Source organism: Triturus cristatus, chromosome 3_1, assembly GCF_964204655.1.
Source record: "Triturus cristatus chromosome 3_1, aTriCri1.1, whole genome shotgun sequence".
NCBI lineage: Eukaryota > Metazoa > Chordata > Amphibia > Caudata > Salamandridae > Triturus > Triturus cristatus.
Window position 1 is genome coordinate 813,480,383 of NC_140583.1, and position 27,617 is coordinate 813,507,999.

The 27,617-nt window shown below is 50.3% G+C and overlaps 1 protein-coding gene across 6 annotated transcripts in view; it reads right to left on the bottom strand.

Annotated features, from left to right (window-relative positions):
• DIP2A (DIP2 acetate--CoA ligase A) overlaps positions 1-27,617 on the bottom strand; it is an 879,263-nt gene that overhangs the window by 436,122 nt on the left and 415,524 nt on the right. For all 6 annotated transcript variants that reach the window (XM_085645155.1, XM_085645153.1, XM_085645151.1 and 3 more), the window contains 2 exons: positions 25,387-25,489; positions 24,444-24,508 (listed from right to left, as the gene is read on the bottom strand). In XM_085645155.1, the coding sequence (XP_085501281.1) occupies positions 24,444-24,508; positions 25,387-25,489 (168 nt within the window). The remainder of the gene's footprint in view (positions 1-24,443; positions 24,509-25,386; positions 25,490-27,617) is intronic.

Sequence of the window (27,617 nt, forward strand, 5' to 3'; positions counted from 1 at the left end):
CCTGAATTGGAATACTGCTCGAGTCACAAAGCAAGCGCACTACAACTTTGCAACACGCAGTCAACATCGGCGTCTCATGTATGCGATTGAATAACTTCATCTAAATTTACATATGCAGATATATGCACCCATACATAAAGTCAGATTGAAGCTTTGTAATTGCATATTGTATATAAACGTAGTCGGCCCCACTAGTTTTATCTGTAGCCCAATGTATGCCCAACTAACCTTCACTTCTGGAGTCACTACTGCCAGCCAACTCATGCAGTTCACACACACAGACAACACAGAGCACTGAATGCACTGCTTTGGCTAGAGAAGAACATAGTGAGAATTACATACAAACCCTTTAAAGAACACTACTCCAGGTGCAAGATAAATGCACATAAAACACTTCTTGATATGCATGAGCTACACAATGCTACACAACGGGAAGAACACAGTATGTACTGCAAGCAGAGTTCACAGAGCACATTATCTAGACCCAAGACAAGCGCAAAACATGAGTTGCATGGCAAAGCCAGCTAGCACAGGCCTCACTCTAGTGAAAACACTAAACGCTTCATGCAATGTTCAATGCCATACACAAGAGAAACGTACAACAAGCACGGCATGCAAAGTCCAGATGGCATACAGCTTCAAACATAATACATTCATACAGAAAGCACTGAGGGTAAAGACAGCTGACTCATTACTCCATGCACGCACCCATGAGTGTCTACTATCAGTCAACTAGATGGCTCAGCAAATTCAATAATATCATTAAAGGCATTAACAAAGAGCAATGTTCACTATCAAGATGGTCTTGATGCTGACCCCATACACAAAAAGACAAAAACATGTAGGATGTAAGATTGGAGAATACTATGCTCATTGTGGACATTTGGCCTACAGGTTACGAGATGCAAAACTGGCAAGGAAATGAGAGTTCTTCTTTCTGACAGAGTGCAATTATATCAGGTAATATCTATTTTTAAACTACTTAGGAAATGCAAAATGATGGTTTTAAAAACAGCGTAAAAATGAACTATTAATTATAATACAATTTAGTCATCAAACTCACAGAAAAACAGGATAACTAAGATAGGAATGCATTATGCAAACACATTCATGAAGACAATTTCCTAATTTCATCACACAAGACACTCTGCTGAGATATGTAGAGTAGAGCCTGAAACTCATGATGGTAACAAAGTCACATGCCATGTATAGAGTATGCCCTGAAGAACAAGTCATTTAACAGAATCCTTCTGGCAGATAAATGTTTATGCACATGCCTCACCATTAGAATCCTTTAAAGTACCAGACTGCATGTGTAAACTGGAAATAGCAATAGGTTGTGCCTCTGCCCTGTCTCGGGTTCTATCCGGGAAGTGGCATCAGGGAGAAATGTAAGGCATGCTAATGACAAATTCCTGTCCATGTTTCTACATCCTCCAAGACATAGATGAGGTTAACTAGACTGACAGAAGTTAGTGTTCTGAAAGTAAGTTGGGACCTTATTGTCAGTTGCAAGATCACTCCTGAGAGGGAGTAGGTGGGCGTAATTGGTGAGTATCCACCAGGAAGATCGTTACTGAATGTATGTAACTTGTTCTTCTGATGGATACTTCTACCAGAAGATTCCTCTCCTATTTAATCCCTACCAAAGCACTACCTCCCAGGCAATGAGTCTGAAATAAGGTGTCCAATCTAGAAAGTCCTGTAACACTGATATGGTAAAATTGCTATTTCTGCAGACTTCGCAGTCAAGAAAGCGATGCATCGTAGAAATGTGGACCGAAGCCCATGCTGTGGCACGTCAAATGTAAATACAAGAACGTCCCATAACTGTGAAGAGGCAGTCTTTAGCCTAGTGGAATGTGTGGGAAAGTGGCTCTGTATATACTATTCCTTAATAGGTACAGGGTGTACAGAGTCCACAGTCCCCCAGGGTTTGACAGAGGTTAAAGTTAGATATAACCTTACTCTCTAAAGTGGTAGCTTGGTCGAGCAGTAAGGCAGTATCAGAGGACAGTGTAAAGCATTTGTTGTACACACTCAGTCAGCAAATGGTCTCACACACTCAAGAACTGAACTCTAGGCCAATGGTTTATATATAAAAAATATATGCTTGTTTTATTTTAGAACCAACACTTGGATTTAAAAAAAACTTTCTCAGCATGAGATGTTTCATATAAATACTTTTGCAATATGCAATAGACTTTTGTAAACAGTTACAAGTGGTTGCAGTAGGCAACTCCATTTTTAAACACAACAATGCATTGAGCTCAATGGTAAATTCAAGTTATTTGCAACAGATTACTTTTTAGATTACTTTTGGAATTCCAGGACTGGATCCTAGATTCAGTCCTGGGTCAGTACTCAGAATCAAGTGATGAAAGTCAACTTAATTACTGTAATGATTTTTAAACAATATTTAGCTATTTTAAAAGTTGACACTTAGAAAATATTTCAAAGAAAACAGTCAATGATTCCCTATGGAAGAAAATTCAGGTTGCAGGTACAGTATGTTCTCGTTACTTTTGTAATCCAGTACTGGGTGCCTGGACTCAGTACTGGGACCTTTATAAAAAAAACAGGTAAGTAATTACGTTTTCAGATATTATACGATTTTTGAAGAATATTTAAAGATTGCAGAAATCGACACTTCAAAAATTTCACAGAAAAACAGTCAATGGTTTCCTATGGAAGAAAATTGGGTTAAGGGTAAGTACAGTTGTAAGTATTTTTCAGAGTCAGTGCTGGGCACCAAGATCCAGCACTGGGAGCTCACCTAAGAGCAGGTGAGTAATTTCGTTTTCGTTACTCGGCTGATTTTTGGTGAATATTTTAAGATTTGAAAAGTCCACACTTAGAAGAAATTTCAAGAAAAAGCCAGTCAATGTTACCCTACGAGGAAAATAGAGTTAGCGGTTTAAGGGTAAGTACTCGACTGGCAGAGTTGAGGTTCTGGGCATAGACTCTGGGGTCCCCCAGGGTCAGGTAGGTACAGTTTGTTCACCCTCAGCGGCTCTAGGGCGGCCGGTTGCAGAGAGAGTTAGGCCCGATGTTATCCTATGAGGGATAGGGGGGCCTTGGTTGGTGGCTGCTGACTGGCAAGTCACGCGGCTGTGGGAGCTGAGCTCCTGGTCACTTACTCAGGGCAACTGGGGAAGTAGGTAGGTGTAGAGTTTTCACTGCCAGGGCCACTCGGGCGGCTGGGTGCAGAGTGCTTTTGAGCCTTCGGGCGCTCAATTGATTTCAATGGGAAATCTCCGGTTTAGAAACAGACTGCAAGCTCGGGGACGAGGACTCTTCAGGTGCCACCACCACTTCGAGAGGTAAGTTGGGTAGTTGGAGGATAAGTAGGTACCCCGGAATTGGGCACAGGGGGCCGTGGGGCTCCGCGTGCAGGGGTGCCTTTTGGTGTCGGGAAATCTTACCCTCTGTTGATCGCAGTGGGGGGGCACCTTGTTCTGAGGCTGCAGGCTCCTTCAGGAGTGTCGAGGGAGGTCCTTGGGTGCCGGACTCGGGGTCACAGTCGCCGTGGGGTCGTCCTCAGGGTCTTTGTTCACTCCGGCACTGGCCAGGTTTGGCTGGTGCAGAGTGTGCTGGGTTCGCGGTTCCGGGCTGCTGCCAGGGATTAAAGGTAGGTTTTGAGTAGAGCCTCTACTCATGGGAGTCCCAGGGGCTTCGAGCCAAAAGGTAGCCAGGTCCCCCGGGGTTGGTGAGGTTGCTGGCCACAAGAGATGCCGGGTTGGAGCAGGAGCAGGTTCGAGGGTCGACAGGCCGGTAGGGCTGGGGCCAATGCAGTTGGTGTCTTCCTCTTTTCAGCAGCTGCAGGGCAGGTCTTCTTTCTTCTTGCTCTTTGTAGTTTTGAATCTGGAATCTGGGGAAGGAAGGTTCAGGGTGCCCCTAAATACTAGATTTAGGGGCGTTACAGGTAGGTGAAGGGCAGGGACCAATGGGTCCCTGTCCTGGGGTGGGTACATCCCCTATCCTGCCTCTCTCCTGTGGGAGGGGGGCAGTAGCCTAGTCCTGATAGGGTAGGGCTCCCAATCTTCAAGATGGCGAGAGCCCAGCGATGTGCTTCACCTCGCCTCCCCCACCTGAGGGGTGGGGTTGGCAGGCTGGCACATCCCCTGTCCTTATTTGGGGTTTCCGGCCAAAGCTTCCCGCCAGAGTGGGGGGTTGCAGGGGCCTGGGGAAGCTCACAGAGGCGGCATGCCTTTGAAGCTTCCCCCTGCCCATCCTGGGGGAGGAGATTTAGCACCTCGCCCAGGATGTGCATTGTTGCAGGCCCAGGAGAGCAGGGGCTCTCCTACCCAGGGGTACAGCAACATGTCTGCTGGGTGGCAGCCTAGGCAGCCTCAGAGCAGACGTGGATTGTAGGTTAGGTTTAAGGGGGCACATCTAAGATGCCCTCTGGGGTGCTGGGTACATTAAATCCCTCAATGGCATCAGTGTGGGTTTAATGTGCTGAGAAGTTGGATACCAAACTTCTCAGTCTTTAGTGTTGCCATTATGGTGCTGTGGAGCTTGTGTTTGACGAGCTCCCAGCACCATGTACTCTTAAATGGCAGCACTGCACTTACAGTGCTCAGGAATGGACCTGGGCACTGTAGGGGCACAGGGCTCCTGCTCTTGTGCCCACACCATTGGCATAAGGCACCCAGCAAGAGGGGTGACTGATGTATGCCATGGTAGTGTAGGTGATGGGCATGGCACACAAGGATGTGTGCCATGTCGACTTCGTTTTTGTCTTGCACCCAAACACTCAACCTGCAAGAGCAGTGTGTGTGTGTTAGGGTACAGGGCCTTTAAGGGTGGCACAATGAGTGCTGCAGCCCTTAGAGGCCTTCCCTGGTCACAAGGCCCTGGGTACCTAGGGTACCATTTACCAGGGGCTGACATGTGGCCAGGGTTTGCCAATTTGGGTTTGGTTTGTTTTAGGGAAGGAACATAGGCCCTGGGCACCTGATTGGCAGGAGTCCAGGGCACACTCAGTCAAAGTACATTCAGCAAAAAGTGGGGGCATACCATGCAAGAAAGATGGCACTTTCTCACAGAATGAACTCCAATGCTTTCCTGGAGGTATTTTCTTGGCAAAGATGCACAGGACGATCCTGCTGGAAACTGTCTGCTTCTTAATCAACTCACCCTTTCTGGAGACTGCATAGCACAGGAAAAGTTGGTCACTCACCTTAAACTAGTGGGTCCGGACAACATGAAAATTGGGATCCGTATGAAGATCCAGACAACACAATCTTTCCTCCTTCTTGAACAGATGAGTTGAGTAGAAGACAGCAAGAGGATCAACAGAACTACAATGAAAGGGAGGACCTACCTTTGGAAGGAAGGAAGGAAGGAAGGAAGGAAGGAAGGAAGGAAGCCTTCAACTGCAAGACCAATCTCAGGCAGAATGAAGTAACAGGAGGCTGCACCAAAAACCTTTGGTTACTCAACGCATTATACAAGATCGAGTAGCCAAGTTCAATGTTATTTGGTGCCCCTTTAATATTTAAATACAGAGTCTACAACGGGAGAGAGGGCGCCACATGGCAATGTCCAGGACTTTGAGGGCATCCAGCATCCACAGGATTACTCCATCAGACACAGAAAGGGGCTCATCAGAAACTGACCTTTTAACTGGTTGACTATGATTGTGTATGAGAGATGTGAGGATTTTCTGTGTACACTGAGTGAGATTGTGTTTCAACAGTACCAGTTGGCGTGGGGCATGAGCCATGCCTTCCATTATATGTTCTTCACAATGCTTTATTTTAAATGTACTGTGTGTCATGTTCTTGTCTTGAAAATGCAAAATCAAAACGGTAAAAACAAAAAAACAAATTCTGCAGCTCGATAACACATACCAATTTGAAGTACGAGCGATCAAAAAGACAATTCTCAGAGTTAGCAAACTCAATGGGCAACTATGCTGGTGGTAAAAAGATTAACACATCAGGAAAGTGAGCATGACATTGAGTGAGCACCAGGGATGTCCGCTAGAGTAATATAACACTTTAGAATGTCACTAATAAATTAAGGGTCCATTGTGAACAGTGAAGGGGGAAACACATGGGTGAATCCCTTCAGACAACAACAAAAAAATAGGATACTTGAATAGTAAAGGCTGATCAGGCAGACAAAGGGTGGCCCAAAAGGCTATCAAATAGCTTTTAACAGTGCCCACAGCCAAGTCTTGCTGGGCAGGTGATAACGCAAAACGCAACACATCTGATAGCTATACCTTTGGAGGGTCAACCTCCTCTTCAGTGCACCAAGCAACAAACACGGGTATGTGCTTCATGCAGTTATGAACCAACCTCATTCAAGTGATACACTAAGCACCAGAAAGAGCATTACCAAAGTAAGTTACTTCTTTCTGATGAATACCTCTAACAGCAGACTCCTCATACAATAGCAGTACCTCCTAAGGTGCTAGCTCTGTGAACTGGCTCATACTGAAATGTTCTGCGGGACTGTGAAGGCAAAATACCCATCTCGATGGACCTGACTGTCAAGGTAGTGCTTCGCAAACATGTGATTTGACATGCCTGCCAAATATCCAGAACAGGTACTTCACATGCCAAAGCGGTGGTAGCAGCTTTAGCTCTGGTAGCATGACGCTGTATGCCTGCTGAAGATTGCTTCTTAGCCAACGAGTACAAAAAACAGAAAACTGGTATCATGTGGGAACAAATGGTTTCGCAAATACCGCTGTAAAAATATCGGTTTATCACTGGTACGGTATATATATTTTCACAAACGTAGTTTATTCTAACTTTGTCACAAGCAAAAACTAAAACTCATGGTTTCAAAGAGTATAGTGGTGTGTATACATACACAATCGAAATTTGGACACGGACATAAAGAAAAACACATTGTCTTGCACATAACATAGAAACACATTCACTGTACATCACATCTATGAATTTCATCTATCTTCCAAGCAATTTATAACTGGATATGACTGCGATTCCGGTTTATCAAAGGCAGTTCATATAGAAGCTAGTCCATTAAGAAGCACACAAGAGAACATCCAGCCCGCGATAGTTTTGCTATGAGTACCAAGGGTATTGAATTATTTAAATTTTTAACAATTGGACTACTCAAATACAAGAAAGTCAATGCGTTTCGGCCTGTTTACTTGGGCCTATCAGGACCTCCCTGAACAAAGAGTTTTGGTTTTTCCTTGTGACAAAGTTGGAATAAGTGATGTTTCTGTAAATATATATACCGTACCAGTGATCAATTGATATAGTCACTGTGGTAGTTGGAAATCATTTGTTCCCACATGATACCAGTTTTCTGTTTTTTTGTACCCTGAGCCCAGGTGCAATCGTTGGGGCAAACCTCTAAATTATTTCTGTTTCTTAGCCAATGTGTAGCAGATTTTAATGCAGAGAACAATCAATTGAGAGGTTGTCCATTTTGCATTACCTTGCACTTCTTTGCATCAGAGAATTCTACAAAAAGCTAATTGCCCAACCGCTATTTCCTGGTGCAATGTGTGTAAAAGCACAGCACTTGGGAGTCTCTCTTCCAGCTTCGAGGTACGAGGCAGAGAAAGCCTGAAGGGTTAATACCCTGCCCAATATGAAAAGGTGTGACAGCTTTCGGTAGAAAGGCAATTCAAGTCCTCAAAACCAGCCTGTCTTGGAAGAAGGTTGAATTACGCGGTCAGATGGAAAGAGCCTGAAGCTAGCTCTAACACGAGCTGATACTATGGGAATCCGAAAGATCGTTTTCAGGGTTAGAAGACATAATTAAGTGTGTATCAGCCCATAGGGAGTACACATCAAGAATTAAGAACTAAATTCAAGCCCCACTATGGCAAAGGGTCTTGGTGGAAATAAGTGTGGTGAACTTTTCAAAAACCGCATCGCAACAGGCGATTTAAACAAAGAAGGCTGATCCAGCAACCACCAAAAAGTTGTAAGGGCCCACAAATAACCTTCCACAGTGCCCAAATAAAGTCCTTGCTAGGCCAGGTACAAAACAAATGACAGAATTTTAAGTCAACTTGCCTTGCAGTGGATCAACGAGGCGGGTGCCGCACCAAGCCAAACATTTTAATTTGTGCCAATGACCAGTGTGCACTGATTTTGTAGGGGGACATATAGCTGCCAAAATTACATCAATAACCTCACAAGGGTGGTCAAAAGAAATCAACTGCTGCCACTCCACCTCCAAGCATGGAAATACAGATTGCGCAGACCCTGGTGAGAGACCTTGCCCCACTTCTGCAACAGAAGATCCTCCTGAAGAGGAAGCCTGATCATAGGACAGATGCTCACGCCCAGGGCCTGGTTGTTCCTGCTCTTTTTCAGAACAAGCAAACAGTGTAGGAAAGTGGGATTCTGTTGCAGTAATTCCCCCCCCCCCCCCAAACACCTTTTGCCAGACTACGGATGCACTTTTGCTTGGAGTGCCCTGGGTCCCTGCCAATCAGGTTCGGAGGGCCTGTGTTCTTTCCCCAAAACAAACCCAATGGCATCTATGGCCACAGGTCAGCCCCTGGTGACTGGTACCACAGGTACCCAGGGCACTGTGACCAGAGAAGGCGTCTAAGGGCTGCAGCACTTATTGTGCCAACCTTGGAGGTCCTGTACCACTACACTCACACACTGCCTTTGCAGGCTGCGTGTTTTGGTGCAGAACAAAGTGAAAGGTCGACATGGCACACATCCCTGTGTGCCATGCCTACAAAGCACTGCCCTGGCCTAGGTCAGCCACCCTTCCAGCTGGGTGCACTATGCCAGTGGTGAGGGCATAAGGGCATGAGCCCTGTGCCCCTACAGTGTCCAAGTCCATTCTTGGGCACTGTAAGTGCAGTGTCGCCATTAAGAGTATATGGTGCTGGGAGTTTGTAATTACAAACTCCACAGCACCATAATGGCTACCCTAAAGACTGGGAAGTTTGGTATCAAACTTCTCGGCACATGAAACCCACACTGATGCCAGTGTGGGATTTAATAAAAAATGCACACAGAGGGCATCTCAGAGATGCCCCCTGAAAACTAACCCACCTCTAGTGTCCAGGCTGAGTGGCTGCTTAAGACTGCCATCAACAGACATGTTTCTGGACCCCCTGCTGCTCTCGGGGTCCTGAAATAATGCACATCCTGGGATGAGGTACAAAAGCTCCTCCCCCAGGATAGGCAGGGTTCACGAAGGGGAAGCTTCAAAGGCATGCTGCCATTGTGAGCCTCCCCAGACCATTTGCTGCTATCAGCAACTGGTCCCCACTGGTTCCATTCTTCCCCCCCCCGCCCCCCCCCCCCCCACACACTTTGGGCAGGAGAACCGGCGGGAAAAACAAGTGAGGGAAAGAGGTAACGCACAACTCTGAGTCCCTGCCACCTGGAGGTTGGGGGGACCCAACCAACCAGGGACAGGCTCCTGCCCCCCTTCTACTGGAGGGTGGCACGATAGGGGGTGTACCCACCGCAGGGAAGGGACCCATTGGTCCCTGCCCTTTACCTACCTGTAACGCCCCTAAATCTAGTATTTAGGGGGCACCCTGAATCTTGCTTCCTCAGATCCAGAAACAACAAGAAAAAAAGATAAGTAGGACCAAAGAGCCGTGCAAAGCTAACAAGAAGATGACTCCCACTGACTTGGCCCCAGCCCTACTGGCCTGTCTCCCCTCGAACCTGCTCCTGCGAAATCCCGGTGTGTCCTGCAGCCAGCAACCTCAAGAAACCCCGGAAGACCTGCCTGCCTTCACTTCAAAGACTGAATCTCCCGTGAACACCGGACTTGTTCAAACTGCAGCTTCTGGCTCCGGACGGATACCGCGAATCCAGCCCGCTCTGCACCCACCGAACCCACGCGCTATCCGGCCCACTCTGCACCTGCTGAACCCGGCCCGAGCTCGAGTGAAAAAACACCACTAGGAGGTCACCCTGGCGATCCTGACCTGAGATCCGGCGACTCCTGACCTGCCTCAAGCCTCCAGACCACACCTGCAGCCTCAATCCAGAGGATCCCTCTACCGCGACCAGAGCGGGTAAGAAAATCCGACCCTAAAAGGCACCCCTGCACCCGATGCCCCACGGCCTTGTGTGCCCAAACCAACGGTGCCTAACCAACGCAAAACATCCCAACTTAACCCTTGAAGTGGTGGTCGCACCCAGAAGATCCTTAACCCCAAGCCTGCAGTGTTTCTTCAAACCGGAGGTCCTCCATAGAAAGCAACAGGGCGTCCGACGTCGAAACAGCACTCTGCACCCGGCCGCCCCAGTGCCGCTGAGGGTGCACTTTTTGTACCTACTTGTTTCCCCATTTGCCCTGAGCTAAAGTCCAGGAGCTTTGCTCTCACAACCCCGTGGCCTGCTTGCCAGCAGCCACCAACCGGAGACTCCCTATCCTCTATAGGATGACATTGGGCCTCAACACTCTGCACCCGGCTGCCCTAGTGCCGCTGAGGGTGCAATAACAGTGCACCACTGACCCTGGGAGACCCCTGAGTCTAACCCCAGAACCTTAAATCACACAGTCAAATACTTACCTAAGAACCGATAAGCTTGAATACCCAGGACAACCCAGCGGGAGATAGTTCTCTTGTGCACAGCCCATCGTTTCTTAGCGCCCACGTAGCCAACAGAGCTGGTCATCCACCCGGAATGGTTGTGTGCGGTCGAGGTAGAATGAAAGCGCACGTTTGGTCCAGACGGTGGAGCCTCACTTCCTCTCTGGAAGGGCATGGAGGCGGAAGGAAAGTGGGCAGAGAGACAGTTTGCCCCAGATGAAAGGCAGTGACTACTTTTGGTAGAAAGGCGGGACGTGGCTGAAGCACAACTTTGTCCGGATGAACCGCCAGGAAAGGAGGTTACATTAAAGAGCCTGGAGCTCACTCACACGCCTAGTGGCGGTGATAGCCAAGTGAAGAATCATAAAGGACAGTTATGAAGAGGCTCACAGGGGGCGCACAGCAAGTATGTGAGAACCAGGTTCAAGTCCCGCTGAGGTATCACAAAAGGAATAGGAGGGAAAAGGTGAGTAATGCTATGTCTATTGACAGCAGGGGACTTGAAAAGAGCGGGCTGATCAGTCAGCCTGAGAAAGGCTGAAAGAGCAGAAAGGTAGCCCTTGATAGTGCCCAGAGCAGAGCCCTGCTGGACCAAAGAGAGAAGGAACAATAGGACTTCAGAAGGAGGGGCAGAAAGAAGATCTACAGCTTTCGCTCTGCACCATGCCACAAACTCGTTCCACTGACAGGCGTATACAGTTTTAGGTGAGGGACGCCTGGCTGCCAGAATCACATTACAGACTTCAGGAGGTAAGTCAAATGGAGTCAACTGTCCCCGCTCAATCCCCACGGAAGGAGGTGGAGGCTGGACAGGTTCGGGTGGAGGACTGTCCCCTGGTGCTGCGACGGGAGATCCTCCCAAAGAGGCAGTCTGATTGGGGGATCCACACTCATACTGAGTAGCTCGGGATACCAAACCCTTCGAGCCCAGTCCGGTGCCACCAGAATGACTTGGGCCCGATCGCGCCCGAACCTCTTCAGCACTTTGGGCAGAAGTGGTATAAGCAGAAAGGCATATAACAGACCGCAACTTCACTTGCAACGAAAAGCGTAGCCGAGCGAGGGCTGCCTTGGAAACGCCAACGTGCAGAACTGCTTTCATTGCACAGTCTCTTTGGTGGCGAATAGACCTAACCAAGGATCTCCCCACAGGTGATGAGACCTTTCGCCACCCCCGAGAGAAGACGCCATTCGTGATCCATAATGCACAGCCGGCTGAATGCGTCCGCCCGGGCGTTCAAAGGACCTGCCAAGTGGTGAACCACCAGGAAAATGCCCTGATGTTCCAGCCATGTCCAGAGACGCCGCGCCTCTTGACCTAGGGACCACGACCCCACCCCGCCTTGCTTATTGTAGTACCACATGGCGGTGGTGTTGTCTGTGAACACCTGCACTACTCTCCCCTCGACAGAGGGAAGGAATGCTTTCAGTGCAAGTAGGATCGCCCTGAGCTCCAAAAGATGGATATGGAGCTTGAACTCGGCCTGAGACCAGAGATCCCTGATCTCTGCCTCCCCCATGTGGCTGTCCCATCCCAGGAGGGACGCATCCGTTACCACTGTTTGCTCTGGTCGGGGAAGGGAGAGGGACCTGCCGCTGACCTATCGCTGGTCAGTGAATCACCACTGCAAGGTTTGTGCAGTGCCCCCCGAGATCTGGACGTAGCCGGACAGGTGCCCCTGATGCTGCGTCCACTGGAACTGCGGGCTCTGCAGGTTCCACTGCAGAGCCCGCATATACCATCTGACATGATTGATCAGCAGGATGAAGGAGGCCATGAGGCCCAGCAGCCTCAGTGTCTTCCTGACTGAAACCCAGGACAAGGGCTGAAAGATCGGAATCATAGCCTGAGTGTTCCGGACACACTGACTGGGGGGACAAACCCGAAAGTGCGCAGAGTCCAGAACCACTCCGAAGAAGAGGAGCTTGTGTGAGGGAATCAGATGCGACTTTGGCACAGTGATGGAGAACCCCAGCAAATGCAGGAGGTCGGCTGTACGCCGGAGGTGGGAGACGACTGCCTGGGGCGAGCCCGCCTTCAACAACCAGTCGTTGAGATAGGGGAATACTGAAACCCTTGATCTGCGCAGACGAGCTGCGACTGCCTCCAGCACTTTTAGGGAACACCGGAGGGGCGCTGGTAAGGCCCAAAGGGGAGCTGCTCAGTGCCAGCCGTGAACCGCGGGTAACGCCGGTGGGACGGCAGGACGTGAAATGAGGCGTCCTACAAGCGTATCGCTACCATCAAGTCATGCGGATCTAGGAAACGATTGACATTCTGAAGGTCTAAAACACGCTCGATGGCCCCCTATGCCAAGGGTGCCGCAACTTCCTGTTTGCAAAGTGTCAAGTGATCCCCCGACATGCGGTGGTGCTGACGTGGCAAAGCAGGAGGAATAGTCTCGAAGGGGAGGAGTCGCCCCTTCAGACTGTTTACAGAACCCACCTGTGTAAAGTGGTGGTGCGCCAGTGAGGGAGGTGATGGCTAATCCAGCCGCCCCCTGGCGTGCGGTGGGCCTGAAACCGTGGACTGAAACAGCAGACTAGGAAGGTTGTGAGGCAACGGTGGTAGGGGTGGCGGTTGACTGACCTGCCCGCTAGCCCTGGGTCCCACCCTGCTGTTATACAAATTGCTCTGCCCATGGAGGATGCGGGGTCAAGAGCATAATGGGTAGTGAATGCCGCCGCATCTTTGTCCTCGGCAATTGCTTGAGAGAGCACCTTCCAAGCCTCCTCTAGACACTGTGGCAGCACCTGCGCCACCGTGTCCCACACAGAGTTGGAATAGAGGGCCAAAAGGCCTTTGGAGAAGCAGAGCCCTGGACCACTAGACACTCTGGCGGTAGGTGCTGTGCGATGAAACTGGGGTTGCCTTGTAGGCAAAGGCGCCCCTGTGTGACTTTTAAAGTGCATTATTGAAGGATAGTAGCAGCCCTGTAGAGGAGTCCGCTGCTGAAGTACTGCAGTGAGGAGATTTGCCCTGATAGGCACTGTAGGGAATTTGAGGTTAGGAGCCTCCCCTACACCATATCACAGAATGAACCCACCACCTCCGTAGCTATGGAGGAAAGGGACAGAGTATCAGGGTGTGGAGATAATTCCAGCTTGCTGGAATCCTCCATATTGTCAATCTAGTGTAGATCATCCTCACAGCGAGCTGCGAGAAGGTCCTCAGACTCCTCCTAGTATCCCCCTTTGGTCAGGAATAGGAATTGGAGGCAGGACAAGGCAGGCTCGATATAATCCGGCCCTGGAGGCAACGACGTCGAGGCCGATGCCGGATACGAAGGCGGCGCCGATGCCGGATCCGAAGGCGGCACCGATGCCGGAGCCGATGCCGGATCCGAAGGCGGCACCGAGGCCGGAGCCGATGCCGGAGCCGAAGGCGGCACCGATGCCGGAGCCGATGCCGGAGCCGAAGGCGGCACCGAGGCCGGAGCCGATGCCGGAGCCGAAGGCGGCACCGAGGCCAGAGCCGAGGCCAGAGCCGATGCCGGAGCCGAAGGCGGCACCGAGGCCAGAGCCGATGCCGGAGCCGAAGGCGGAACCGAGGCCAGAGCCGATGCCGGAGCCGAAGGCGGCACCGAGGCCGGAACAGAGGCCGGAGCCGAAGGTGAAGGTGGCACCGAGGCCGGAGCCGATGCTGGATCCGAAGGCGTCGAGGCCGGAGTCAACTGCCGCGCCGAGGCTTCCGGAAGTGCTACGGCCAGAGCAAACGGCGGCGTCGAGGCCGGTGCAAACTGCTGCGCCAGGGCCGAAGCCATCGGCGGCGCAGAGGCCAGAGCCAATGGCTGTGCCGAGACCGGAGCCAACGGCGGGGCGCGCCGAGGCCGGAGGCAACGGCGCCGCGCGCCGAGGCCGGAGCCGTTGGCTCTGGACTCTGCACCGTCGTTGGCTCCGGGCCTCGGCGCCGCTGATGGCTCAGGGCCTCGGTGCCGCCGTTGGCTCCGGCCTAGGCGCCGCCGTTGGCTCCGGCCCAGGCGCCGAGGCCGGAGCCAACGGCGGCGCCGAAGCCAACGGCGGCGCCGAGGCCTGAGCCAACGGCGGCGCTGAAGCCAATGCGAGGCTGGAGCCAAGGGTGGCACCGAGGCCTGGAGCCAATGGCAGCGCCGAGGTAGAAACCAATGGCAGTGCCGAGGCCGGAGCCAACAGCGCCACAGGATATCATGTCGGCTTAAACGGGGCCAAAGGCAGCGGTACGAAGGCAGAACCACCCAAGGAGTCCGCGGGGTCCAAAGGCGCTCCGGAGGGACCCGATGGGACAGAGAAACGGCCCATGGCCGACAGAAGTACCTGTACTTCTTCCGAAGGCACATACGGTCGCCAACAATGAGGGGAAGCCGCAGCAACAACAGAGGACCCAAAGGAGCCGCGGGGGAGTGACCACACACCCCCTCCTCCGAGTCCCGCGACCGGTGAGGGGTAGACGAAGAGCGATGCCACTTCTTCGACCTTTAATGGCGCTTGTGACTTACCTGTCCCCGATTCTGATGAAAGATGATGTCGGCTGCACCAGCAATCCCTCAATCTCCCACGGGAGTGGGACCTGGAGTGGCGCGTACCGAGTGCCGGGCCTCCAACAACTACCGGGAACACTTCCGCAAGTCGCCTGCGCCATGGCCCGACAATCGGGGCATGTCTTGGGGAGATGGCGTGCCCCAAGCAGAAGGGTCCGTCACCGACATGGTCCGACGACAGTCCCCACAGGACTGAAACCCAGACATCCCCACTGCACCAAAAGTCGAATTGTCGACAAAAACAAGATACAAGTCTCATAACCACTCTCTCTCGGATCTGCGCTGCTGGCGTGGAAAAAGAAAGAACTGACGTCAGCGTGCGTGGGCACGTGTGAGTAGCTCTGACGATGTCATCTTGGCGACTACGACGCCAACGACGTACACAGAGCCGTACGACGACGCCTACCTTCGCGCAGGGGTACTGCTGACGAAAAATATCCGAATCCAGTCTGACACCTGGGGATATTCTAAGGTAAGGAATCTATCACTAACGTGTCTCTTTCAGATTTCAACATATTCATTCTCACTGAGCTTCAGACCTAAGGCTGAAAGTACAAGTTACTTACCTTCGGTAATGATGTATCAAGGAGAGATGATTCTAGCCGCAGATTCCTTAACGTAGAATTATCCCCAGGCGCGAGAATGGATCCGGAAAACTTTCTTGCCCAGCATCTCTGCGTGCCGGGTGTGGCACTACGCGACTCCGCCCGTTGTCCTCCGTGGGCGTGATGTCAGCGAGGTCACATAAGCCCCACCCCGGCACGCTGACGTCAGTTTGCATCGGAGAACTTTTCCGCGCCACGATGCAGAGCCATACAAAACTGAGGAGAGCATGGGAACAGTGTGCGAAAAAACCAGAGAAACAAAAAGGTATGAAACATCACCAGGTGGCACCAAGGCACCAGAAGGCGACAACAGCAGGCCAGAGCAGGAAAAGAGCAGAGCAGCACTCTCAGGAACAACTGTGCAAGCCAAGGCGCAAGAACCAGGTGGCAGTAAAGCACCAGTAGGTCAGAGCAGCGAAGCCATAGCAATAAAAGAGCAAAACACCACTCCGTGGAACCACCGTGCAAGCCAAGGGAAGAGCCCTCCTGGAGGCAAGAGCATGTGAAAACACCGCAACAGAAAAAGAGAGAGAGAGAGAGAGAGAGAGAGAGAGAGAGAGCCTGCAACCACAAGCCCGGAACAGAGGAGCAACAGCCATCCATCTCCAGACTACACTGCCAAGAATGGCCATACCCCCTGAAAGGAGTAGGAGGTCAAAGGACAGGTAATCCATCCACAGACTACAGTGCCAAGGAGGGCCATAACCTCTGAAAAGAGCAGGAAGTCAAAGGACAGGTAAAAGAACCCCTAACGAGGTAGATCGGTTGGGGGATCAGAAACTCTAACAACGGAGGAAAGGAGCAAAAGTAGGCCCGCACGCTGGAGAGAAACCAGCAGGAGGGATGCCTGACCGGAAGAAAACGAAGAGGACACCCACAGAAGACAAGTCACCCCCAGGGAGGCGACTTCAGAAACCCAAGCAGAGGGTCCTCGCAGAACGGGGAGGAAGGGCGGGTCGTGAAGGAGTCTGCGGCTAGAATCGTCTCTACCATCGTTACCGAAGGTAAGTAACTTGTACATCTGATAGAGACTACTAGCTGCAGATTCCTTAACGTAGAATAGATACCCTAGCCATACCCAGAAGGGAGGAGGGCCTGAGAGAGAGAGCTTCCCACCAGGAGAGACACAGGGCCCCAGCAGGGGACATGTCACGGGGACAAGAAGGGAAAGGCCAGGAAAAACCTAAGCCCAACCAAGGGGGAACTGCCCAACACCCCGTAGGGGCAGACAGCACCCGATAGCCTCAGGAAACACAAGGACCACCTCAACCCCTAGGGAGAAGAGGTAGAACCGGAGGCAGGGCCCACCTGAAGAAACACATACAAGCTGACAGAAGAGCTGGACACACCCCCAGCCGCAGACAGTGGACAAGGCAGGGACGGTGGCATCGCCAAAAGTGCAGATGGAAGAAGAAAGGCACAAGAGAATACAGCAACGGCCACAACGGCGTAGCAGAACAAACAGGCCCGCACTGGCATGCACAGCCAGCAGCAGACAACATCACGGAACGGTGCACCCAGCGTCGGCCGAAGGCAGAGGCCAGGAAGGGCCAAGAAGGGCCCGGACACACCCCAAGGGAGGGGCCGGCACACACTGACCCACGGACAAAGAGGAACCAAGGCAGACAGAAGCGCAAAACCGCTACAACGCAATGCCACAGACAGCAGGCCAGACTAGGCTACCGACACAGCGATCCAGGAGAAGGACGGACCGGGGCGCAACACAAGCCATTCCCAAAACCATCAGCAAGAAGATCGCACCAGCGACATACCGTGACGCCACGGAGGGCAGAAGCCCGAAGGACGACCACACCTCACCTCCAGCACATGATAAAGCTAAATATTAGCTACCAGTACCCCACATAGGGCTTGTTATGTCCCAGAACATGGGAACCCTCTTAGGAAAACATTTCCGCAGCAGAGGACAAACAGAAAAACCTGTGAAGAAAACCGCAGATGGCTTGCCATGCAAGAATACACAGAAGGCCTCATCTCAGGGCCTACACGGCTTACATACAGCCAAAACCACAAGTCAAACAAGGGCCGGACCAGCAGCCAACAGCACCAAAGTCCGAACAAAAGGACCTGAAGGCACATCAACCACACAGAACAGACAACCGGGGCTACTCGCTACAAGGCACCAGGAAAACAACGCAAGAACACCCCCCAAAACACAGACCGACTCACAGGTCACTGAGGAGGAGGAGGACGAAGCCCCGCAAGAAACCTCAATGGCAGAATCCGCAGGGGCGTGGAACAAAAGAGTACCATCAAAGGGTAAGTCCACCAGCCGTTCCCCAACGTTCTCCGGGAACACACTGTCCCGTCGCCAGGTATGCTGACAAAGGGCCACTGAAGAAGCCATGGTACGACCAAGCACCTCCGAAATGTCCAGAGCCGAGTGAAGAATAAACACCGCCAGCTCCCCGCCATCCAACACATGGTGCCTCAGATCGACACAGGCACCCTCCTGAGAAGCGGCAGACATAAGGGACTCTGCCGAATCCCACCAGCAAGAAGTGGCCCTAGCCAATACACAAAGAGTGTTAAGGGCCCGCAAAGCCGCACTGGTGGAGGCGAAGATATTGCGCCCCCAGGAATCCAACCAGCGGGCCTCCCGTGACGGGGGAGACAACACCGATGGCAGGGAGGGAAAGGCATTCTGTAAAAGAGGGCCCCTGGTGGAGGGAAGGACAGACAGGATCATGTGGCGCAGGACGGTGGCGGTGCAGAAGTTGCTGGGGCACCAGGTCCCCCGTGGTGGGCCGCCCCCAAAAGAGCGAAGCCTCTAAGGGAAGAAGCAGCTCCCGACCACCAGAACCCTGATGGAGGACATCCAGAAGATGATCCGCGGGGAAATGGGCAGCTGGATCGCCCATGCACAGGATTTCCGCAGCCGTGGAAACAGCCCGAGCGAAGGCAGCACCCGCCTCCGTAGGGCCCCACGGCGGGGAAAGCAGATCCTCCGTGGGCGACAGCTACAAGCTAAGACGGCCATCCCCCAGCCCAACCGGAGGAAGGAAAGGCCAAGCTCGAAACGGGGGAGGGTGGGCCGATGGATGGGGAACCTGAGGCGCCTCCGGCGAAGACTGCGGGCACGGCGACGAGCCGTCCTTAGAGGACGCCGGGGAAAAAGCCACAACACGGCGACTAGTCTCCGGAGAAGTGGAAACCAACAACCGCCGAACCTCTGGAGAAGAGGGCGCGTCTGAAGATGAATCAACGACCCGACGTCAGCCCGGCGCCGTAGAGTCCGCCACCGGCGTCAGGTCAACGTCGACCGGCGCCGAAGGGGACGCCAGAACGACCTCTGCCACAACGCGCGGCGCAGGAGACCGAGGCAGTGTCGGAGCCGGGGCGGCGAAGGATCGGTGCCGAAAAGGCATCGACTCGACCTCCGACGAGGCAGCCGCCTGTGCGGAGGGACGAGAGGGGCCCGGGGACACGCCTCAACCCCTAGCCGGCCCCTGCGCACCGCCAGGGCCAGCAGCTGCCGGCACCTGAGCGGCATCACCTCGGCCAAGGCAACTGCCTACCGAGAGGGACTAGAGGACACGCCCCCGAGCCCCGCCAACCTCGCGCGGCGAGGCAGGAGCACCGTGGTCCAAAGGAGGGCACCCCGAATGGCCGCACCCCGACGGCACCACATCCTCCGAACCTGGATCCAAACCTGTTGGCACCGGGGACAGAGCTGTGGGCGACGTTGCAGGAGTCCCCGCACACGCCAAGGGATCCGCAGATGCCCCAGGAGAAGAAGGAAGAGTCAACGAGGCCTGCAAGGCCACCGCATAGGCCTCCATCTGGGCTTTAGTCGCCCCCGCACCGGGGAACGGCGGAAAGGGTGTTGACGCGCGGGGCCGCACCACCCGCGGAGGACTCACACCCCCAACAGGCCAGGGACTGGGCGCGGGGACAAACTGCGACACTTACCAACAGGTGAGCAACGCCCTTGCGGCCTGGGAGAGGGACGATGTCTGAGACGGAAGCGGCAGGTCTTGAAGCCTTCCGCGGGGGATGGTCGTGGCGACGACGCCAACAGGGACATGCGTGCCGAAAGGAGTTTCATCCGGCGCACCCGCTGGGACTTTGGCTTCATTTGCTGACATGCCTCGCAGTCCGTGGAGTTGTGGTGCTCCCCTAAACACCACATGCAGATGGGGTGAGGATCTGTCGCCGACATCTGGCGTGCGCAAGACAAGCACGTTTTAAAGCCCGAAGGCATTCACACTCTGTTCTCAATAAATCACCTAAAAGTGGAAAAAGAAGGCCAGGGACAAGATCCGAATCCACGTTGCACGCGGAAAAGAAGAAAACTGACGTCAGTGTGCCGGGGTGGGGCTTATGTGACCTCGCTGACGTCACGCCCGCGGAGGATGTCGGGCGGAGTCGCGTGGTGCCGCCCCCCCCGGCGCGCATAGATGCTGGGCAAGAAAGTTTTCCGGGTCCAGTCTCACGCCTGAGGATAATTCTACGTTAAGGAATCTGCGGCTAGTAGTCTCTATCAGATCATTGGAATCCTAGCCTGAACGTCCTGAATGCTCCGTTCGGACAATAGGCAAACAGTATTGGAACATCTGCGGAGTCAGGTATGGCCTCAGCCATCATTTTCGGAAACACCAGAGGGGCACTGATGAGGCCAAAAGGGAGCACTGCGAAAAGGCCCCTGGCTCACTGTGAACCACAGACAGCACTTGCGGCATTCCAGAAAAGGGATATGGAAACAGGCATACAGTAGTTGCAATTCTACCATCCAGTCTTCCAGAATTTGCCCTTCCACAGAAAGCACTGAAAGGGCGAAGATCTAAAATACAACAAAGTCCCCCCGTCCTTCTTCTGCACAAAGTAGCAGCATCCAGGTCACACTTCGGATGCCAGAATGCTCCCTATGGCCACTCTACCTGAAAGGACTTGCACTTTCTGCCACAGAATAGACATATGTTCCTCCGTTAGACAACCTGTTGGTGGTATAGGGTGCAGCAGGGTAGAAAGGAAGGGCAGGGCATAGTCCCCGTGGACAATTTGGCTGTCCTGCTTCTCTGAAGTGACAGCTTGCCATCCTTGAGGAAATATTGGATCCGGACTTCGAATGGGTGGCGTTGTGTTGGAAATGACACACTAAAGTGGTTTTTGCATCTGAGGGTGCTGGAGGTTGGTGGTCGGGGGGGTTGCGGGCGGGGCTGCACTAAGAGCTGTCTTTGTGAGGTGCTGTACGAGAGAGCTGGGAAGCTTGTTGGGTCGGTGGTTGGCCATATCTGCTCTTGATCTACAACATGTTCCAGTCCATGACTTGCATGTATCCTTCTACTGCCTTCAACAAAATCCTCAAATGAACAGAGTCACAACACAAACAGAGCCCAGCACTAGAGTTTGGAGAGTTATCAATATGGACAGAGGAGAGAGAACTCACAGAACGAGGCCGTGATTTGGAATAAAAACAATGTGCAGCTGGACGAAGTCCCGTGAAGACAATAGGAGGCTAAATGCAAGTCATGGACTGGAACCTACTTGTGTATTTGAAGTCCGACTGCAGGCCCCTGTGGATCCTTGGGGCCCGAAAGAACACAAGGGAAACTGGTAAAGTGCCAAAGATTCACAGCATGACCTGCCTAAAGGCATTGACTTGCTGCAACACCACTGATGGACCCTGGAATTTGGGTGCATTGGGACCAGGCTTGGAATTTGTTCCTTTGGGGATCATGACCGAGACCAGGTGGCATGTGGACACCTTTGCGTCTTCTTTGAAGTTAGAGAATGGCAGGAAAGGGCTGATTTACACTTTGATTTCTTGTGTTTCTTCTTGGACTTACTGAAAGACTTCTGCCATGCTCAATATATGCCACAGGAACGACTTTGGGATTGGAAACAGAACAATCCTTTTTAATTCGACCATTCACTACATGAAGTCTACGAGTGTTTGGTGACAGAGTTTTGCCTTGCAGTCCCGTATGACCTTTGAATTTATATGGCCACAATGTTTGTAGGCCTTGGAACCGTGCTCTGATCCCAAGCCCCATAGGCATACCTCTTGAGGGTCTCTCACAGACATATTTTTACGACAGTCTTTGCACGACTTAAGCCGTGTCATATTTGGAGGTGACACACTGGAATATTTACTACTTTGGGAGAAACCAATTTAAAAAAAGACGTAGTAGAAGCTCTGGATCTGCAGCTGAAGGTGTACAAAGAAAGGGACCAACATCAGCGTGCATGGGTGGTACTAACATGTGCACAACGCCACCTACCAGCAGCAAACATACTGCTTTTAAGTTTCCAGATCGGTCTGACACATGGGGAATATCTACAAGTTGAACAATCTGAGTTTAGAAGAATCCATCAGAATATCTAAAATAAACTGTCTTGGTAGAGGGACATTAAAATTCCATAGACAACTTCCCGAGGCACCTCAAAAGAGCTCAGATTGCACTCCTCAAACTCTAGGCATGAGGATTGTGCTTTGGAGGTTCAGTTGCAGTACTGGTCCCTCCCATTGCGAGAGGAGGTCTGCCCTGAGCAGAAGACGAGGGTACAGGAACATGCGGAGTAGATCACAGTACCACACCCTGGCACAATCTCAATCACCTGTCCCTGGGCCTGACACAGCTTCTACAAAAAACAACTCAAGAGGAATGGGAGGAAACGAGTAATAGAGATTGAAGCACCATCTCAGATGGAATGAACATTCCTGGGCTCCTACCAACCGAAACTGCGTGGAGTAGAACAGCAGTCAATGCTTGTTCTCGTGAAAAACAAAAAGGTCCACCAAAGGCATATCTTAATGATCAATGCTTCAACTCTGTGAAACTCGGAGCAAAAAGTAAAAGTGTGTCATTGAGAGTGAGAAGTGCCTGACAACTCCATACCTCTAGAAGAACTTCTACCATTCACATAGAGAAAGAAGAAATAATACTCCTCTTAGTGTTTTCATATATGTTGAAATTACATTAAGAGGGACAGGACCCACCTTTGGGGCACCCTTCATGGTTGGGGTAGGTCTGTGTAAAAGCACACTGGAAGCACTATGCCTACTTCAAAATAAGTTATGTGTGAGAGGTAGGGTGGTAAAATTGTAATATAAATTCTTGTACCAAATTTAAAAATACAACTCCAACTATGAACTGTTATGTGGCCATGCAGGGGCACAGATCAATTGCAGCAAGAGAGACTGTCAGCCTGTTCAAGTGATGCAACAACTAAAGGGAGCAGAAACCAGGCACGTGGTGCCTGTCTAAACTCCTCCAGCTGAGCAGGAATGGTAAACGAAGGTAGCAATGTTACTGACAGAGGTGCCTGCAGAAAGTCAAGGATGGGTACAGACTTAGCATGTGGGTAACTTTGCAGTCAGTCAAGTATAAAGATGGGGAGACCAATCCACCCTAAAGTGGCACTAGATTCCAAGCATAAGCAGTGCTCTACTGGAGGAAGAAGCTGGTATGACTGCGGAGAATGACCTGTGCTTACTCGTCAATTATTCTTCTCAAAATCTACAGTCTATAAGAGACTAGGTCAAGTAAGGATTTTCAGCCTCCATTTTCGGGAATATAGCAGAGTCGCTGCTGACACCAATACTACTCAGGACAACCGACAGCCTGAACCTACCAGGACATAAGTTCAAAACTATCAGCAAGACAGAGGTGAGGCAGACTTCCAGAAACAAATGCAGCAATCCTGGGGACTACTTAAGTACACATGTACATTAATTGCCTAATCAAGTAAAACAGAAAAACAAATTTACTGCAAATCACAAAGAAGTGAAGACCCTTGAGCTTCTTGTGCCTGAAAGAAGCTAACTTTCAGGAACATTGGCAGCACCTTCGGTAAGGTAGAAATCACCACTTCAAGTGACGTCAGCTATACTAATCGAGCACGAGTGTTTTCTCAAGTGTCACTTGGTATTTTAATAGGAAATTATTTTTTTTCAGCTACAGACTGAGATCTGGGGATATTCTACAAAATTGATACTCCTTCGGATTAGGCATCTAGTATAACAGAGGCACGCGTAGTCTCACTACTAACTACAACCCCAACAGCACCAAAAGTGAGTGAAATGCATAATTTCCATTTTCTAGGTCCCGTAGGTTATAAACGACATGCATCTGCTTTTGTTCTATAGCTCAGTGCGTATAGGAGCGAGTAATTTGTCAATTTATTTCACTAAGGGTTTCTCCACTCATACTAATCATATGCTCCGGTTTACGAGGTGGGAAAATCTACCACTGGCGGATATTCAAGGAATTGATGGCATCTACTAAATTGCTGGATATGTTCAGGCTGGATTAGGAAACATGCAGTTCATATTTTCAGACCATAAAACAGCAATTTTCACTATGTTTTGCAGCGTAGAAAGGAGAAATTTTGCATTAGTCAAATTTAGAGGCAAGTTTATGATATCAGAAGCTAAATGCTACATCTTGCTACAGATAACACGACCAAGGAAATCACAGATCACTATCGAGAGTAGCAAAGTAAACTGAATTACTCCGCGTCATGGATTTCTGAACATATTTTAGAAACACAATTTGTGCTTATAATTTGTATTTACAGTAAATAGACTGGATACTGCAGACATCTCCCTAGCAGAAACATCATCCACTTCCAAATGTCTAGCTGCAAGAAACGCCCCAAATGCCTAAACGTGATGCAGGGCTCTGTCCTGAGATTTTCAAACTACAGACGCAATATTGATACAAAAAAATGCAATTGCTCCAAACTCATCACATTACCTCATCCACTGCTAATGTGGCGCATCAAGGGACAAAACAGTCATTCATTTGCACTGGCACATGCTGTTGGAACACTTACGGTTAAGACACCATGCCAAAGACCAGCATCTCTCTTGAAGTCCAGAACGTTCGTTAATGTTTCAGCTGAAAGCAGAGAAACTTGAACTACAGGGCTGAACAAAATATGCACATTAATAGTATAAAATGTTCTGTCACGACGCTCAAAGCCACATCAAAGCTGTGGCCCCGCAAACTACAAGTAAACCTTTCTCTAAAGCAATATCTCACTCAGTCACAGCAACTGAGAGTCAGAGTTTCACCAAACAATAAATATGTGCCTGCCATACAGAGTTGCAAAGTCTCTAATCAGAAATGGGTAGTTTCTACCCTTCCCCGGCCAGAGTGGAATTTCAAGTATGCTAGAGTTAGTGGTAACCTCACAACAAAAGAACAGACACACTAATCCTCCTTATCTAAGTTGCAGAACCCTGTCTTGCCAGAGGAGATTCCTTTCCCTTTTAGAAATCTCTTGTAATGCTCTGAAAACAGTTCTCAAAAGGTAAGGTGGGTGCACTTCAAAACTATAAATGTCCCAATTCACATCAATTCTTTGCAGATTGTTGTGAACATTATTTTGTCACATTTTTCTTTAACAGGGGCACAGTACTTTCAACACACGTATCTCCACCACAACCCCCCCCCCCTCCTCACCCTAAGGCTGGGCTGATACTACCTCCTTTAGGATAATCCCACATATTCTCATAAGAGTTGTTCCTTCATGTAAAGCACATTTGCTGGCCTCACCAGCTTCAAAGAAGCCAGTTAGTTTCTTAGAGTCTCACATATGCTCTGTTGCCACTTGCTCTCTGGTAATATGGTTATGGTCTCACCCCAACAGCAAAAATAGTAATGAATCATCAGTCCCCCACCCTTCCCCCATAAAACAGCAAAGGATTCCTGTTACTTTGGACAAACGTGATCTACCTTTCTAGGGTTTCCTTAACAGCAGAAATATCACATACCTTCAGAATATCCACATGCCTGAGTTAGGGCGTGGCAGTGTGCCAGCATGGAAGCATGGGACACGGTGATACCGACTGTGCTCCCTTCTTTACTCGTCTTATACTGCAAGCAAGGAAAGAGAAATACATGAAGAAAACAGGCAATTTTCCAAACATAAGTTTTATATATCAAGCCCTTCTTAATCTAACAGAAGGAACTGATATAGCTCCCCACAGTAACATTAAACGGCACAAAACAATGTAAGAGGTTTTTCAATGGGCCCCAAGGACATGCAACCGTTTGTGGTTGAGGAGAGACGACAAAGAATGTGGGCAGAACAAAAAACTCAGCCGAAAGGAGGGGTGACACTGGCCTGTAGAACAAATAAGATTGTTGAGATAGCAGAAAGCACAATGACTTCCCTTCCTTTGAATCCATTATCATGACTTTGTGACTAGTTGAGGTAAATCCTGATAAAATGGAATACTAACCTGCTCAAGATTGCATACAGAACCGACTGCTCACATTGTGCTCTTGAAGAAGAATGTGATGTCCTACTTCTTATCTGAGGCATGGGCTATACACAAAAATGAGCAGGATGGTATGTGCACCGAAGGCATTACCTGAACTTTGTTACTTTCTTGCCAATAAAGAGTTTTCGCCTCCACCAAGGCTTAAGGTTGAACACAAGTTGGACTTAGTGCAGATGGTTCAGCGCCTGACTGAATCTATGGTCATCCTCTTCACTCTCTACAGTTAAATCAGCTATGCACATCAATTATTCTGCAGGCTCACTATTGCTATTTGTGAGCAGAAAAGTTCAATAGGAGTTTATGAGTCTCTTTCTTTTGGTGACAATAGTGACCCTAGCAGCAGCATACGCAGGGAGCGAGAGCCACCACATGGACTCTCCAAGTGAGCAACACGAGCAGTGCTTCAAGCCAATTTCGATGCTAACATTTTTACCTGCAGAATTCAAAGTTTTAACAGGATATACTTCTAGCTTCAAGATTGTGTTGATCTTAGACTGTAGTTCAATGATTTTTAGCCATCAACTTTTGAGATAGGTGCTGTGCAAATTACCTTTAGTAGTGAACACATGACAATATTTTAGGTCAACAAGCGTTGGGAGTTATTGAAAGGGAGGAGAAGGAATTCAACTGGTAAGAGACAGAACTGGTCAGAAGAACGATAGGAAAGGCACAAGGGAGCCTTACATTGTCAAACGGCTACACTATCAATGGGAGGGATGCAATGGAAGATATCAATTAAGAGACAAGGGATAGGAGGAAAAGAAAATCAACAAACAGTAAAAGAAGATAAGGAGAATGAAGCGAGAAAGAAGAACCATCAAGTAACCAACACAGAAGAAAAGAAACCTAAGAAGAACAGCAGGAAAATACCACGAAAAAGAGGTAGGAGACAAAATGAGCTGCAGAGGAGAAGGAGCTAAGGGGAAAGTGAAGGTCAAAGGGAGAGGTTAAGGTGAGGATCAAGGAAGCAGCAAGTAAAGAGGAAAAGAAGCATTTGCCATAGAAGTAGAAGACCAAAGGGTAGGGAAAGGCTGTGGCAAGCAATAACCATGCACTAATGGTATCCAGACATAAACCACAATGGAGACAGGGAACTAGTTAGAAGTGTGTTGAACGGAAGAAGGCCGAAGCACTGTGCGTGGGAGAAAGCAACACAAGGTGCTATAATGGCCAAGTACAGTCTCACACTCAGTGCAGAGAAGAACTACACTAAAGGCTATGGGGGAGTATTCCAACACAGGGTGCGGGGAAACAGACTGTTGAAAACTGCAACAGAGAAAAGATGGATTAAGGAGAGAACAGATGACAAAGGATACAGGAGTAAACAAACCAACAAAGTGCACAGCGTAATACAGGCCTGCAAAGGGAGCGAGGGAAGAACAGATTGAGAATAGTGAAGGAAAGAACAGATTGAAAAGGGCATGTGAGAGCAAACTCAGAAATAGCGTGGGGCAGAGTAGGCCAAGAATCGGGATGGGGCATAAAAAGTCTAAAAAGGGCACAGGTTGGACATTGGAAAAAGCACAAGGGAATATAGTCTTAGAAAGTGTATGGAGCAAAACCATAAGGGTTGTGAGAGAAGAGCAAGAATAGGCGTGGGGCAAGAGTAAGTATGGGCGTGTGGAGAAGTCCAAGAAAGGGAAAAGACCAATAACAGGTGAAGGAAAGAAGACCAAGGAGGGGTGTGGGGGAGATGACCAGGGTGTGGGGGAGATGAC